This window comes from Chaetodon trifascialis, chromosome 3, assembly GCF_039877785.1.
Source record: "Chaetodon trifascialis isolate fChaTrf1 chromosome 3, fChaTrf1.hap1, whole genome shotgun sequence".
NCBI lineage: Eukaryota > Metazoa > Chordata > Actinopteri > Chaetodontiformes > Chaetodontidae > Chaetodon > Chaetodon trifascialis.
In genome coordinates, this window is record NC_092058.1 from 16,787,110 (window position 1) to 16,804,254 (window position 17,145).

At 42.7% G+C, this 17,145-nt stretch overlaps 1 protein-coding gene across 1 annotated transcript; it reads right to left on the minus strand.

Annotated features, from left to right (window-relative positions):
- Positions 1-160: 160 nt before the first annotated feature.
- Positions 161-17,145, minus strand: erbb3a (erb-b2 receptor tyrosine kinase 3a). The gene is made up of 28 exons (XM_070958358.1): positions 16,802-17,145; positions 10,528-10,685; positions 9,964-10,150; positions 9,482-9,607; positions 9,299-9,364; positions 9,019-9,137; positions 8,553-8,694; positions 8,273-8,386; positions 7,628-7,745; positions 7,417-7,490; positions 7,233-7,323; positions 6,201-6,418; positions 5,970-6,102; positions 5,731-5,824; positions 5,416-5,570; positions 5,278-5,331; positions 5,030-5,171; positions 4,830-4,949; positions 4,631-4,729; positions 3,904-4,089; positions 3,631-3,786; positions 3,248-3,323; positions 2,969-3,115; positions 2,567-2,664; positions 2,248-2,439; positions 2,085-2,153; positions 1,734-1,998; positions 161-1,294 (listed from the first exon to the last, which is right to left on the minus strand). The coding sequence occupies exons 1-28, from the start codon at positions 16,890-16,892 to the stop codon at positions 516-518; spliced, it is 4,269 nt and encodes a 1,422-aa protein (XP_070814459.1). The 5' UTR covers positions 16,893-17,145; the 3' UTR covers positions 161-515.

A 17,145-nucleotide genomic window follows, 5' to 3' on the forward strand; every position in this document is an offset into this window, starting at 1 on the left:
TACAGAAGAACATATGGTTTGTAAGCCCCATAATGGCAATGACAGCAAAAGAGGACAAAATAAAACTAGTGCTTATTTTCAGAGGTCAGAAAAAAATGCAAATCGATATTGAAAATATTTTTATTGAGTAGAAAATGTATTTCATCTTTATATCATCATTAAAAGAGGTCTGCAAACATCAAGGTTCAACCTCCAAATGAATGAATTTGTTCTCAAAAACAGGATTTGTTCATTTCAAAATGTAAACAGAAAAGTATATAGCTTGTAATCTGTTAATTTCAGTTAGTGCTTTCAACACTCAGTGCTGTTATTTCTGGAAATGCCCAAAATCACAGGCCTACATACACAACATAATGCCAGTCTGTAACAGACAACACAGCTGTGAAAAAGTGTCAGTTGGGTTTTTGAAATTGTGTCATAGGCTACATTATCAACATGGCTTTTGATTGCATTTTCTGTTTCGGGTCCTTCATGAATACGTCTCAGAGGCAAGTTCAAGCGATTTAATATATTCTTCATGTAGGCACTGCTTTGGGCTTCAGGAACATCCTGCTGTGCCAGTAGTCTGGATTGTCATAAGATCTGTCCGCTGCAGGTTCCCCTATCCCAACTCCAGCTCGCACTTTTACGTAGGGTTCAAACCCAGATTGATGTGCCTCTGTGCCCCCTACTGCTCCCTCCAGTTCCTGTTGCACATTCTGGTACACCACTGCATCACCGGGCCGCAGGGTAGCAAAGCAGTCCATGTCCTCATACTCATACGCTTCGTCCCTTCCCTGTGTCTCCAGCTCCTTCCTGTCTTGAAGAGCTTGTCGCAGCCTCGGCTGTCTGTTTGTGTAATGGTAGTTACTGTCCTCCACATATGCATCCTCCTCCTCCTCCTCCTCCTCCTCCTCCTCCTCATCCTCCAAGTCTCTGCTCATCCTTGCTGGCGTGGGAGGAGGAGGAAGGTCATGTGCTGGAGGGCTTTCATCTTTTTCATTTCCCCTGATGTCCATGTATTCATATTCAACTTCATTAGATCCCTGCTGCTCTGAATCTGAGTTGTGACTTCCCCGGACCTCCACAGATGGTGTGGTGTCACCTGAGCATGCTGTCATGTATGATGATATGGAGGAAGTGTGCTTCTTGTTTGGCTTCAGCCACTGGCTGTTGTTCCTGGGCAAGACAGGTGTCACACACGTCTGCTTGTTCATGTACTCATATTCTTCATCGTCCGGGTCATCCAACAGACCCCCCGAATGAGACTTGCCCATCCTGCCAGAAGTAGTTCGAGATATGGAAAGTAGGGTTTCTAAAAAAAAAGAAAAAGAAAAATGGATTAAATGACGTTTGCGGTGCTTGATGAAGGTGTCCAAAACCTTATAGCTGTATCTTTTCAGTGTAAAGGCATCTTTTAGCTTGATGTTGCTTTTGTCTTTTTGCCAACACATTTGTTATTATATTGAGATGTTCATGGCTTCTTTTGTTTGTTTTTGTTTTTACCCTTTAGCCTTTTCTTTTACAGCAAAAATATAATATTATACAAGTTGGAAATTTAACTGCACTCTATTAACAGAAATAATGAAAGGAATACTTTGCCACTTACACTTATTTGTTTTCTTGTCGAGAGTTACATCAGAAGAATGATACCATTTTCATGTCTCAGGTAACTATGATGCTACCTCCAGCAGCCGGATAGATTAATTTAGCACCATTTTTCAAAGGGTAAGAAATAAGAATGATGCTCTTACCTCTCTCTGGGCTGTCTCCAGGAAGCACATATCCGTTCTGATCTTCTTCCTCCATCTCCGGTGATGGTGACTCTGGTGGCCCACCGGACATGCTGTCCCTCTGCGACATGTAAGCGCTGTCCTCACGATGACGATGTCTCTTCAAGCTGCCTGCTGGAGAAAAGTCCTCAATCATCTCCAGCTCCACTGCTGTGCCGCAGCCCTCTGAGCTCTCAGATACGGTGCGGGCTGAGTTTAGGCGAGAGCGTGACTGCCACATGGCCTGCTGAAGACAGCACAAACAGACTGGTATCAGTAAAGAGTTAGAAAATACAGCTGGATGATGGTGTTTGATGATGGCGCTTTAGCTACCTGTCCTGGGTTGTCAACACCTGGGGTCATAGGCAGGTATCCAGCCACATTTGATGGACTAAGAACCACCTGTCCAAGAAAAAACAGAAGTGAAATTTAGAACCAGGAGGTGACAGAAAAGGCCTTTCCATGCATAAAACTGACAGTAAGCGATATCATTTACTCTGTGAGTGTCCATCCTTGAGAGGCGACTGAGGCTCCTGGACTGAGACAGATAACGGGGAGCTGGAGTTATGCCATCTACCACTCCATCCTCCTGGTCTACCATCTCAATGTCTAAATCATCCAGGTCATCTAGGTCTGCACTGCGCTGGGCAAGTTCATCTGGGGCTGCCTCCTGTTGGCTGCAGTCCTCCTGGCGGACAGAGGTAAGAAATAGACTTATGTATTGCCTGTGTGCTTTTATTGACGCTCCACAATAAACAGAACATTTCAGTCCACAGTAGAAAATATGTACTGTATAAACACACAGGCTTTCTTACTTTGATCACCAGGTAGCGAGGCGGGTCTCTGGCCATTCTGGTGAATTCATTAGCCAGCTCTTTGAATGTTGGACGGACATTCTCATCAATCATCCAACCTGGAAATGAAAAATAAGAGCCATAGTTTATAGCCATGTAGTTCTATAGAGTTGTTGAGACTCATGCACAATAAAAAGCATCTGAAACTAACTAAAATGCTAAAATATGAATTAAACTAAGAGTCCACAGCCATGTCTGCAGCTCTGTGAGGCTGATGCTTTGAGCTAAATGCTAACATTATCAGCTAACATGCTCACAAGGACAATGCTATTGCTAAGTAAATATAATGTTAACCATGCTCACCATGCCGCTATAGCATGGCTAAAAAGCATCTTAAAACAGGGGTAGAAGACAGGCACTCACACTTGACCATGACCATGTAGACATCAATGGTGCAAATTTGTGGCTGGGACAGACGCTCGCCCTTTTCTAGCAAATCAGGAACTTCCATTGGACGCATTGTAGCGTATGGTTCTGCTCCATAGGACATCATCTCCCATACTGTCACACCTGAATGAAGGTGACAGATTTCGTGAGGCGTGAAACAGCATGACTGGTGCATCTGAAGCATCCACACCTCCATTACAGTTTTCATAAATAATCTGAACCAAACTAAGACTCGTGAGGTGGTTTAAAACTCACCATAACTCCAGACATCGCTCTGATGTGTGTATCTGCCAAACAGGATGCTCTCCAGAGCCATCCATTTGATCGGTGCCTAAAAATATAAACAAGCAATGCATAGTGGTCACATATATCCGAATACCTTAAAAGTGCTGGACCAAAAGAAGTCAGCGGTGAAAACATGAAAACATCACTGGCTGATGTGCCATTAAATTGCACTTTTTCATGTAAACACTTTCATAAAAAATGTCTGTATTTGTCACTTCAGTGATCAGTGAATGTGAGAAAACAGGATCATGTCTCTCAGTGTGCAAAATAAATTCATGTCATTGGCTCTCCTAATGAACTTTGGTCATTATACTGAGTGCACATTTGTTTATCTGTTCTGGCAGGTCACGGACCTTAACCTCATTGTAAAAGTACTTCTTGTCATCTGGATAAAGCAGGTCTGCAATGCCGTAGTCGGAGATCTGGGCGGTGTAACCGTTCTTCAGGAGCACATTTCTGGCGGCCAGGTTCCTGTGGACGACCCTGTTCTCCTCCAGATAATACATACCCTAAAGGGAAAGGGTAACAATGCTTTTCAGTGCCTGGGCTGTCACCAAACCACATGCAAATGTACAAAAAAAATAGCTTACACGTGTACAGACACACAAAAAAGATTGGTCCTTTACCTTCGCCATTTGAACACACCAGTTGAGCAGTCTCTGTGGGCTGAGTTTGTTCCTGCAGTTCCTGACGTGCTCCAGCAGCGAGCCGTGGCTGCTGAGCTGCATGACGAGCTGCAGACTGTCTCCAGGACAGATACCCTGGATCCTGACAACGTTAGCGTGGTCCAAGCTTCCCATCGTCATCATGTGCTGCAGGTTTAATCATCGAAGATTATTAAAAAGAAATGTCAACCTTTAATTCAGGTTTTAAAGGAATACTCCGACGAAAATCTAATGTTTAAGTATGAAATATTCACTTCTTGTAGATAGATGACTCTGAAAAGTTTGAGGATTGCTCGTCATGGAGGAATGCAGGTGTCCATATACACCTTTTAAACTTCTTAAGGTTCTGCAACATTATAGATGAATAGGTGTACGTTCACCATATCACAAATTAATAATCATCACATGGCCAATATTTAGTGTATTCCACTGTGTTGTGGAGAAAATGAGTACATGCATATACACAGACCACCAGCAGAGAAGTGCTGCAGGAGTAATTTTAAAAGTTTCCTGAAGTAATGTTTGTCATGTTATTTTGGGTCGCCAAAGGAATCCATTGCAACTTCTGTGAATTCAAGATGACTCTGCAAAGAAGCAGGCTACAAACCTTTCAGAGCCACCTCTCAAGCCTACCATCAGTGAGCCATTGATACACAAAATATACTTCCTTTATGTCACATTTTCTTACATCTGTAATCTTATTGAAGGTGTGCCGTCCAGTGCGATCATGAATCACTTTTATGGCCACAGGAAGCTTCACTGTATCGCCCTCAGGAATCCAAATGCCCTGTGAGGGAAGAAACAGATTCGTTCAAGAGACGGACTCATAGTTTGCCAAACAAATATCTAATATGCAAGAGGATGATCATGTAGAGAATCATCATTACCTTATGCACCGATCCAAACACTCCGTTACCCAGCAGCTTGATCTTACGCAGCTCAGTGGGCTTCAGGATCCGAACATGGACTTTAGCCCCTTTCTCTCCAGGATCCAGAGGCTCAAAGCTCTGTAGGCACGTAGAGAACATGTCAAAACAAACTTATCTGAAACATAACAGCATCATGAGGACTTAACACTCAGACTGACCTCTCCGCTCTCCATGTATCTCCTCATAGCTCGTTTGCGACGAATGGCGAGACCTCGGCGGTAGAGGACAGTCAGCACGAAAGAAGAGAACAAAATGAAGAGAAGGGCAATCGCTCCAAGTACGATGAATGTGGTCGCTTGTCTAATGACAGATAAAGAGGAAGAAGAGACGCCACATTGTCAGTACTTTATACTGAATATAATGTCTCAGCTATTTAAAAGAAGTCAGATTGAGAGGAGCAACTTACCCAGAAATGTACCGGGATGACCCAACGCAGTCTCCAATACCTGGCCCAGAGCATCTAAACACAAAACACAGAAAAGAGATTAATTTGAAATAAGCATACGTAGGAATACAGACAGAGAAAGCTCTAGTCAGTCCTTACCCCTGGGTACAGTTGACGTGGCACGATTCACAGTGACCTTGCTTGTTGGGGTATTTGAAGATGACTTCCTCCCCTCCCATCACGCCCTCAGGACACGAGGAGACGCAGTGTGGACCATCCTGCAGGCTGGCACATGCTACACACTGATCTGCCCCCTTAAAACAAGGAGAGACACTTTAAGTTTACAAGCAATTTGAAAGAGAACACAATTGTTCACAGTCAGTGGCAATATGGGGCATAATTGCTGTATACTGTGTCTACAGTAAAGCCACTAGGTGGCAGCAACACACTGAAAGAAAATAGAGAAAACCATACTGGGCCTGTGCAGGTCTCCTTTCCCTCCTGGACCTTACACTCAGGGTGACATGGCATGCACTCCCCTGATTGAGTGGCAAACTCCCGCCTCTCTCTGCATTCAGAGCAAAAGGTTACTCACTTTCAAAATCTTTGAACAGACTGCAGATAAGATTGAAGCACTTTAGGACTGCTACACCACAGCAAACATTACTCACATTAAGGCAAACACTGTCAGTATTATAATTCATATTACTGACCCCGTTAAGAACATGCAGTCTGACACACAAGTTCCTCCCCTGCTGTATTTCTGACAGGACACGCACTGGTTTGGCCCCGGACCCCAGCAGCCATCAGAGGAGCACAGGGGGTCGCACACACGGCCCTCACTGACTGCAGAACATGAACAGAACAAAAACTACTGCATCATTATCATCATCAGCAGCAGCACTGACAAGAGAGCTGCTTCCAAATGATCCACCCTCACTCACCACACTGAGCTGTTGGTCTGTTCTCCTTGACGTCAATGTGCTTCTGGCGCCGCTGTGGTCGGAAGCTGCTGGACAAGATACGAGTCCAGTTGACAGTGTCATGGTAGCAGAGCTTCTTGTTTCCTGTGATGTAGACGCCGCCGTCATTTATTTTCCGCAGCGAGCGTAACCCCAAGGAGGTCAAAGAGGAGATCTTCATCACCGTAAGAGAGTAGCCCCTGAAACAAAAGGCAGTGAATAGATGTGTTAGAAATGGATATTCACCAATATTTTTGATTTAACTATATTAGCAAAGAAAGGACTTAATAATAAGAATTTTATGGGCAGCTGAATATTTCACTTTGAAGGCCATCTTTTTGAATTTATGAGGTTTTAAGTGAGACTTGATAATATTTGCAATCCCACAGTACTACTGGAAATTTCAAAGAGAAATTAAATAACACATAAATTCATATTTACTTTCATTGTAAACTATTTCAAAACTACAGCATAAACTCTGTGGTATGTACATTTTAGTCCATAGTGGTTAAATTTCACAGTTATTGAAATTTTTATGTCCTTTCTTTGCTTCCATTAACACAACCAGACTCTCAGATTCCCAGACCACCTTAAATCAGAAACAGCATGCAAGTAAACCAGATGAAGTGATTAAAGAGTTGAACCATCACCACCTCAATCACACAGCCCGAGTACTGAATATGCCCTGTAATATGGAATAATAATATCTAAACCAAGTCAAACCATTTCACACTGATATGGTGTACATGAAGAGACAGATACAGGCGGCCATGTGAAATATTTACTGTACCTTCTAGAGGTCACTCCTCTACATGGGGGAAAAAATGAGGTCCAACAAGGGAAGGAAGAGATACAAGATACAAAAAGACAATCAGATTCAGTCCATTAGATCAGTGATGGTTTAGTCTGTGATGCAGTGGATAATACAACAACATGATAGTGTCATGACCTGAGTCAACAAGAGAAACAAAAACAATGTTAGAACAATGTGAGGGGAAAAAAATAACTGCTCACTTGTAAAGTGTCCTGCCCTCAATTGTCTGGAGGTTGGAGAAGACTGACAGGTCAGACATGTTTTTAGGCCACGACTGGATACTGAGGATGTCTGAAATTAGGAAGATTGTGTGTCAGAGGCTTTAACCAGACTGCAAACACTGTGACGTGACATTAAAACCAAAACACACACTCAAACACACACCTGTAATCTCCCTCACAGTGTTGAAGATTTTCAGTTTCTCTGGATCGAGGGCGGGAACACCATTGTAATCATCACTTTAAAGAGAGAAAAACGAGGGGAAGATAAAGGCCTATTCCAAAAAGCATCCATGAAGCACAGATGAAAATATTTAATAATCTACTAAATACACTAAAAGCTTTGTCGTGTCTCACAAAACCTGTTATAGGTTTACCCTTTGATCCCAGTCACCAGGAAGTGCAGACTGCCCTGGATCTTGGTGCAGTTTATGAAGCTGTCAATGTTCAGAGCATCAACAGTCTGTCTGGATAGACTTCCTGTGCCAATGCAAGCTGGGAGGAAGATGACAAAAAGGAGGAAAAAAAGGATAAGGAAGAAAAGGATAAGGTCATATGTCAACTTGGACCAACCAGCGGAAAATTTGGTGGTGAAAAGTACCCGAAGCCATTCTTTTGGGAAACATCAGACTTTTTACTAGAATACGTTTATTTGACAGCTAAGAGTGCAGTTACTTAAGATTTTACATACAAAACACATGATCAACAAATAAAATCTCACCGTTTTATAGATTAAACTACCCAGACAGCATTACATTCAGCATACATAGCAGTTAAAATCAACTCATTCTCAATCAGCTACACATTTTTTTATTGTATCTCTGCACTTTAATTAAGTGATATTTTGATTGCAGAACGTTTGCTGGCACTACTACACTGCTTTCTACTTTTTCTTTAGTAAAGGATACTTCTGAGACCACTGCTGACCAGAGTGGTTGAGGGTTAGCTTAGCTTCTATCTCAGCTCCATGAAATGACTGACTTGAATGAATTGCCAAGCACCACTTGAATTTTCTTAAATACCTTTCGGACAGAGGCCTCCGCAGGGTTCACACCTTTTTACTCCATTTTTCTCCACCTCCATCTTATCAGACGGGCAACTGCTCACACACGAGCTGCCGTCCACCACAAAGTTTGCTGGAAAAAAGAACAAAAAAATGTGTCAAATGACCACAAATATACATAAGCAGGTTAAGATACAAGTAGTGTTTTACATTAGTGTACAATGCAACTTGTGCAACTGTGTGAAAACTGTGAGTCTGTATGAACATGTGGCTATAAAGCAGCGAGGGTGGGGACTCACTGGGGCACTGGGCCACACAGATGGAGCCATACTGGTACTTGGCATTGGGGTTGGGCTCCAGTTTGAATGTGTGCTTGTTGTAGATGAGGGTCTGGGGACACAGAGGCACGCAAGAGCCGGAGTTGTTGAAGTTCCTGCAAGCCTGTAAAACATCATATAACTCAGTCAGCAGCATGCTAATAGATTTGTATTTATGACAGACCTTTTTCACTACGTTTTGACTTGTCATGGCAGGAAAAGTGCAGGTGTTACAATTAACATTAACAATGGCTGTGTTGTATTTAAGTCTCCTAGTCAGCCATGGCAGTGTGACAGAATGGCACAGTACCAGCAAGCCTCTGAAGCCGAAGCAGCTAAATGGAATTCAGTCATCATCAGTTTTATCATTTACACCTGTGCTTTTCCTACTGCACTATGCCAAAACATCTCCTGTGAATAAAAGATGTATTTGAAGCTGCTGACTCACAAAGCAGTTTGTATCCAGGGGACCAGTGCAGCCTCCAGCACACTCAATGTGGCAACACTCGCTCGGGTTTCGACCAAAACATCGGCCGTTACACTGAGGGGCGCACACAGTCTTTGTCACTGAAAGAAAGTTGAGAAAGTGTTAATTTCTTCATTTGCTGTGGTTCCAAATTTTTCTTTTTGAACCAAAGCACCCTTTCATAGTGTTTTGTTTTTCAACACCCGCTTGACAACCACTGCCCGACGGAACTGATGCATGGGAAGATGCTGATGTCACTCACAGATCTGGCACGTGTCATTTCCTGGACCCCAACATGGGACGTCTCTACATGCTTTGTTGCAAGGCTCTGAAATAAAATTTCATTATCAGTACGTGCATTTTTGCATTTTAAATCAGATTTTAATGTCCGACATCAAAATAGAAGGTGATTATGCTCATATCTGTTATCATCCTTTCCACTCACTTTCAGGCCCATTGCTGTTAATCATAATATCAGCTGTTCCATTCTTCACTATGTCCAGCCAGTTCACCTGCGGGGCGTAGCTCAGGTACTTGTTCTGAATGATCTTGACTCCTCCCTCCAGTATCTCTGTGGGTGGCACACAAACACTTAAATAGGGAAAGACAATTGGCAAAGCAAGCCCGAGCAGGCCCATGATTCATCCTATCGAGCTCTGCCATTCGCTGTTTACTACAACACGTACAAACTCAGTATAATGAGCTGAAGCTCATGTTACACTGGCAGTTGAGCAGTTGAGTACATGAGACATTCCTGGGACTTCACAGAGCGACTGCTGCTGTCCGACGACAGGTGAGGGTGTGGCTGCACTGTGTGGGTGTGAGAGCTCCAACAGTAACCAAGTGTCACATCCAGGCCGAGCGCTTATCTGCTGCACTCCAGCCTCCCACACTTAAACACACTAACGTGCGTGACTTCCTGCGTACCTGTGAGGTGTGTCAGGCCCAGTTCTTGCAGGCCATGCTGCCCTTCCTTCTGGTAGTTGATCATCACAGCCAAAGCGTAGCGGTTCTCATAGAGTGTGGTGCCTCTGATGACGCGCAGGTGGTCCAAAGGAATATGGCTGAATTCATTGAGGGCGAACAGGATGTAGCCTGTCACCTCCTTGATAGACTGCAGGGTTAAAGAAAGGAAAATTAAATAAAATACAGGTAGCTTCTTTCGTTCTTTTTCTTAGTCATAGATAATCAGGGTCACAACCCAGCAGCAGAGGCGTGTTTTGCTTGTGTGGTTAGTCACCATGACTGTAGTGCAGTGATGGATTTGGAAAAGGACTTGGAAGGGGACATACAGTAAATGAGCTCATTGTGCAACTGACATAGACACATCATCCACTATAGACAGTAATAAACAGCTTGTTTTTGTTTCTGACTTCAGGTTGATTCACATCCCTGTCTGGACTGGTTACTATACAGTCCTTCTCAGTGACACACATACTGTACCGGTAATGTGCACTCTACAGCGTTGTTTTTGTGTGTTCAAAGCCTCACCTGCAGGAAGGAGAAGTCTCTGGTGTGCTCCATCATTGTAATCTCAAGGTTGCCCATCACAATCTCGCAGCCGGTGTACATCTCCTTCATCCAGTTGTACTGGATCCCTGTATTTCCCGTCATGCTCAGAAGATTCTGGGTGCCTGAACAAACCACCACTGGAATAGCAAAGAATGAACTCTTGTTAATGAGTGTCTTCAATGTCAGAGCTGATTAGAAACTCAACAGTAAGTTATATCATTACACTGTGTGACACGTTCCCTCATCACCATGAACGTGGACGTTGTCCTGCTGTTGTAAATACTCACTCGCACCCCAATGTCTATTAACCTTCAGCTGAAACTAGTACCCAACAAAAACACTATTTACTCCTGTTTGAGTCACGTTTGATAAAAGATACAGTGCCCAGAAAGTTGAAAGAATGACTTTTTTATGTTTTATGGATATGGACAAAACCAAGTGACAGTGACGTAAGCACCAGCACATGCCGGCGTCCAGACCTTTGAAGGGAGCTGTAGTTTTTCTGTGCTTATTGTTTAACTCTGTTAGAGATTACAAAGGTTTCAGTTTCTTATAGCAACTGCTGTGGTGGATGGTGATTTGTCTAAGAACATGGAAAGTACACCTCAGGTACATGTTTCATTTTCATACAGACCAGTGAAAGAAATGCTGATTACAGCTTGTGTGGAGTTAAAGAAGCTAATGGAACAGAGGCTAGCCCTGATGTGACGTCATGACTTCAGCTGTCTTTATTTTCCTGAGCACAAATCACAGCTGCGAACGCTAAAAAACATATAACACCATCTCAAGCCTTCATTCTTTAAGTCACTGCATTTTACAGACAATTTTACAGCTGTCACGTTTAATGTTCATGCAGCAGATCTTAATGAAAGTAAAACTACGCACATTATATCAAAGCATTGAGGAAACAGTGTAAGCCCTCATAAAGGCTGTTTTATGCCATTTACTACAAGCAACTTTGCTTTGCTCAATATCAATGAATGTTCTGTAACAGTGCTTAACAAGCTGAGGATTGTATACAGGGCATGTTCTCCTCTGAGACAGACATACAAGGCCTTGTTTATGGTCTGTGGGAGTTCAGCCATTCAGCGTCGCTTGAAGGCTGCTTTGCTATTCAAATGTCAGACAGGAGGAAAAGCAGCAGAGAAAATGGAAGAAAGAGACAGGCGGAGGGACAGACTATTGAACCATGACTGGTGATCTCAATCACATGTTGCATCAACAAAAAATACAAACACTATACACATACATACACAATATGTCCACATAGTTTTGGTCAGGGGTCATCGCTCATGAAAAGTGGCTGCTGTTACAGCAGCACATTAATCCCCAGTGTTTCCTTTGAATATCCACATGCTTTAGACCATGAAGTGTAAATCTGCATCGATAAAGGCTTTGCTCATCTCCTGCCAACTAACTGAACTTTAGCCTTAAAGACACTTTTCTTCACTTTGGGTTTTATTTGATCAAGATTCTGCGATTATCTACCCACAAGATGCTTTTACACTGACGGTGAATGCCATTTAATTACACAACAAAACAAATATCAACAACAGCATGTCTCTCCAGAAGCAGTCACATTTATTCTGGATAATCCACAGAAAACAGTTTATAGGCACTATTTCTTCTTCCTGTTAGACATGTTACTTTACTGACACTTTAACCTCAGTCTAAGCACAATCATCAACCCAGTCAGCTTTGAGCATATATTTACTATTATGTGTGGAATTAAAGTCCACATTATACTTGTTGATTTCGGTGTACCTGGATCTGAGTAGTGCGTGTTAAACCACACTCACACAGCAGGTCACACACACAAGGCATGCTCAGCACACAAACACATTCCATCTGCTGACACCAGAGTCAATATAGAGCCCAGCAGAACAACAGGATCAACAAGGGCATAAAAAGGCTAATGATTATTAACATCACAGCACAGAAGGGGACTCAAATCACAGTGTGTGTGTGTGTGTGTGTGTGTGTGTGTGTGTGTGTGTGTGTGTGTGTGTGTGTGTGTGTGTGTGTGTGTGTGTGTGTGTGTGTGTGTGTGAGAGAGAGAGAGAGAGAGAGAGAGAGAGAGAGAGTGACAACGTCCTACATCTATAAAGTCCTGATAAGAGACTTTGTAGATTAAGATTTAACACCGAGTTCACAAGAGCTGTCTCTGCATGAACCAATACTAAAGTCCATTTCACTCTAATCACAAAAACACTCATTTCCCTGTCGCACAGTGTCTAAGCATGCAGATAGCTTTCGTTTCATCTGAAGATACTTTTAAAAATCTTGTCAGGAAAGTCATGTGCACCAGCACAATAAGACAGAGGTGAAAGGAATTTTGTTTACACCTCAAGGCGTCCTTTTCAGAAATAATGTCTCACTCATTACAGCAGCGCCTGTGGACCATCGAGAATGACCAGGACATCGTTTCTGGGAAGACACACCGTGTTTAATTTCTCTAAATGTCATCTTAAATTTGGCGAGCCACACAAACACGACTTGCGTTCAAGTGTTAGTGGAGTGGAGGCTGGAGGCTCAGGTGATTTAATATCTTCAAATCTGGACACATGATGATGTCATCAGGGTTATTTGGCCTTGAGGAGATGGTGACATTTTAACAGAAACCCTGTGTTTCAAGCTGGCCATCTAGTTTGATCTGTTATATGTGAAGCAACAGCTGAAGCCTGAAGCCAAAATTCAGCACCTCTAAAGCCCACTTCTTACACATTAAAAATCGTAGTGTAGCCGTTGTATAAAACGACAATTCGCCGTTTCACCATGGGTTACGTGCGACACTGTGTGTTGGCTTTGAGGAGTTGCCAGGTGACCAAACTCCAGGACTGCTCCATGCCAAAATGTCAAACTTTGATATGTTATTCAATCCAACTGCCAGCATTGGCAGCTTTGCAGCTATGTCCCAGAAGCTTTTTGTCAATTCTCTGTAGTTTTCATCAATGGAAGACATCACAGCTGTCAGAAATTACAGACTTAAAATTAAGAGGCTGATGTGAAGGTTATTTTTTTCACTTGGTGCCACATAATTACGTAAACACAGCATAACAAAGTCCATCAACTTTACACAAGTGAAATCAGTGGAGGACCCCCTCATTGATACAGGACATGTAACATTTACAGCTACGCATGCACAAGCTCGCACAAGCATTTCTGTGTATTGCTCCATCTCAGGGTTATCACATTGAGCTGCCATGACTAAGTCTTGATGAATTTGTTTTCAGAGACTTTTCCTCATTAAAAGCCGTTCAATTGAGACGATGTCAGTTTATGAGCTGCTCAAGGGTGCCACTCTTTATCAGTGTTATCAGTGGATGGCTTGAGCTGTTGAGCTTGTGAAATATCAAGAACCTTCCACACACTACAGTATGTACAGTATGCATACAGCGCAGGCACAACCCACTCCAAAGGTGGCAAACCGGTGTGGACACATGCAACACAGTATGTGACAAAATGGTATGTCAACCAAACAGTCTGTGCACAAGCTGCAGCTGTGGAAGTTGAAAATCTCAACAGGCTGAGTGGGTTTTCTCTGTCAAAGGAGGACTTTCAGTGTTGGCAGATGGATGATGGAGAAAAAGGAATGGGGTGGAGGGTTGAGAGTCAACACACACACACACACACACACACACACACACAAGCACAAGCAAACAATGGCCCTATTTTGAGAGTCCAAAACAAGTGTTGTAGTGTATCAAGATGTGTCTGCGCTGACACATTACTGTCTGTGTCACGCTTCACAAACACTGCACTATGTCTGCTTATTCTATTACTATCATATACTGCACATGAACTCAAAGCAAAATGGTGTCATTGTCCTCGACAGTGAAGCGTAACCCAACACATGACGAAAACACAACGCGGATCAGGTTCAGCTGTTATTTTCATTCGTCTGTTACCAGGGTTTCAATCCTGAAAAAGAAAAGAGGGAGAGAAAGAAAAGAAAAGAGGGAGGAGGAGATAAACAAGCTCAATAAAGCGGTTGAGACTGAGGTAAACAGAAACTTGGCACAGGATGGCCAGAGATTACTGCATACCTGGCAGGTGAGCACGCACACACAAACACACACACACACGCATGCAAACACAAAGACAAGCACCTGAGCACATCAACTATTCATTTCATAGTGCCTTCACTGGTTCACAGCCAGAGGTTGTGAACAAATGAACTAGCAGTGTACAGGACTGCTCCTTCAAGCTTCAGTGAGCAGGCCGCGGCCAGTGAGGGGAGTTGCATAACGTCACACTTTGGCGACGGGAGCAACAGCATATTTGCTTTTTGACACATCAGTTATACTTGGATGTCACACCTGTAGAAGTACAGAAGCACATTGAAGAGGCACCACCTGTTATTGTTTTCTCCAAAGATGTGAAATCAATTTGAGCTCTTACAAGCTGAGACCCCACTGATGCATCCTGCAGTTTGTCATGAGGATTATATTTGTGGAAATGAAATTCACTTGTCCTTGCTGTATTTGAAAATGTTTTTAAAATGTATGTAAAATGTATGTATTTAAAAAGTTGTACAAGTTGGTAATAGCTGCAATGTTTAATTACAGCTTGATCATGTTTGTGTAACGTCTGCCCGTCTTACAGTGTTTTCTCTGCATAGTCAAACTTGTGCAGAAAAATGCAGCAAGGATCTAAAATAACGATTGGCATTGAAGTAAAAAGACCCTGAATGCCTCACTTCATGTCAAAACTATACTACCCTTAGTTAATCCTTTATCACTGGACAGTTATTATCCTCATATGTTACAGCTGATATGTTGACACAAAGGTTGGCGTACAGTGCACCTCTCTACATTAACAAAACAACAGCACCTCTTTCATACCTGCCTGGTTACTGCACAAAGCTCTGTCACCTGAGGATCAGCTGCCTAAAGATCGATGATCTCATGTCCACATTGTTTTTCTCAAACTCAGAGCGCCTCCCTGCTCACCTGCCACCAGGTGACAGCAACAAGACCACAAGGTCAAAGTTCACAGAGTCTCACTGCAATTCAAATCACAACACCTCTCTCTGCCTCAAACACATCACTGCCCTCAGCGCTGGAAAGTCACAGAGTGCATTTCACTTGAGCGCTGCACTCAAGTACGGTTTTAACATACTTTCCAAGTTATTCTTCTTTCTACTTCTACTGCACTATATTTCAGGGGGAAGTACTGTATTAGTTTTTACTTCAGTGCTTTTATTCGAGTCATACTTAGCGACTAACTGAAGGAATCAATTGATTAATTGATCAGTCCATCAACAGAATATTAATGTGTAACTGTTTTGATAATCTATTTATCATTTTTTCATACAAAAATACAAAACATTACCAAACTCCAGTCGTCCAGTTGTGTACTTTTCTTTGTCTTATGTGATAGCGAACTGAATACCTTTCAGTTTTGGACTCAAACACAAGCAATTTTAAGATATCAGCCTGGCTCTGGGAAAATATGAGGGGTATTTTTCACTTTTTTCTAATATTCTATAGACCAAATGATTAATCTGTTAATCTGGAAAACAACTGGGATACCACTGCATAATGAAAATAATCATTAGCCACTGCCCTAGTTACTTCAAAGATAACAATTTTTCATACAAAACCTGTGATCGGTTTCTAAAATTAAACACATTTTTGTAGATTACCCAACAGTATACAAAACAGCTAAAGTTATCTTCACTTCAGCCAGCTTAAACATTCAAATACTGTTCACAATACATTTTGTTATCACTTGAGTACTTTTATTACGCCTCTTAAAGCAGGACTTTGGAGTGTTTTTACATCGTGATGGTATTACTTTTACTTTCATAAATAGGAATACTTCTCCCCCCACTGACTGTACAGTGAAAAAAGAGATCAAACAGAGCTAAAGTTTTCCACTGCAAAGCAAAGATCTTTTGGGCTGACTGTCAGTCAGCAGGCGGTGAAAGGTTGGGCATTGTCGAAAAACCTTGAAACAATTGAGACACACATGATAAAGCACACGGAGAGTCGTGGGAGAGGTACAGGTGACTCAGTGCAAACAAGTTTTACGTGTGCGGAACAGGTTCTGGTGTCTGGGGTTTATGAGGTAGGACAGGTGTTTGCCTACATCAGAGCACCAGGTGTAGTAAGCAGCTGTAATCCAGGTGTTAGGGGGGATTTGTCAAAAGTGCAGCGCAAAGGTCGACGCATGTTCGGGGGTTATTTGAGTATAAAAAGTGGACAGTAAAGTTGATCTTGTGCGTGCGTGTGTGTGTGGTTGAACCCACCTCCTTGTGTCTGTGCGCAGCAGAGCTGGAGAGCACACGGCAACAGGACGCACAGCACCTGCTGCACCTTCCTCATGAGGCCGGTCATCATCCTCACTCAAATTCCGGAGCTGGTGGCGTTTTAAGCAAACATAACAATCATATTAACAAAAAGAAGAGCGTCCTCTCCTCATCAAAAATCGTCCTCGGTCGTTTCAATCCCAGAGAGTCCATTTAGACGCAGTAGTTGAAATAATCCCGATTGTCCGGCGCTTCCTTGTTCCTTTCCTTCGCCTTCTTCCACTCAAATGAAAAAATAAATCCGCTCTGATATTGAAAACCTGTTTGTGTTTTCTCTGTGTGGA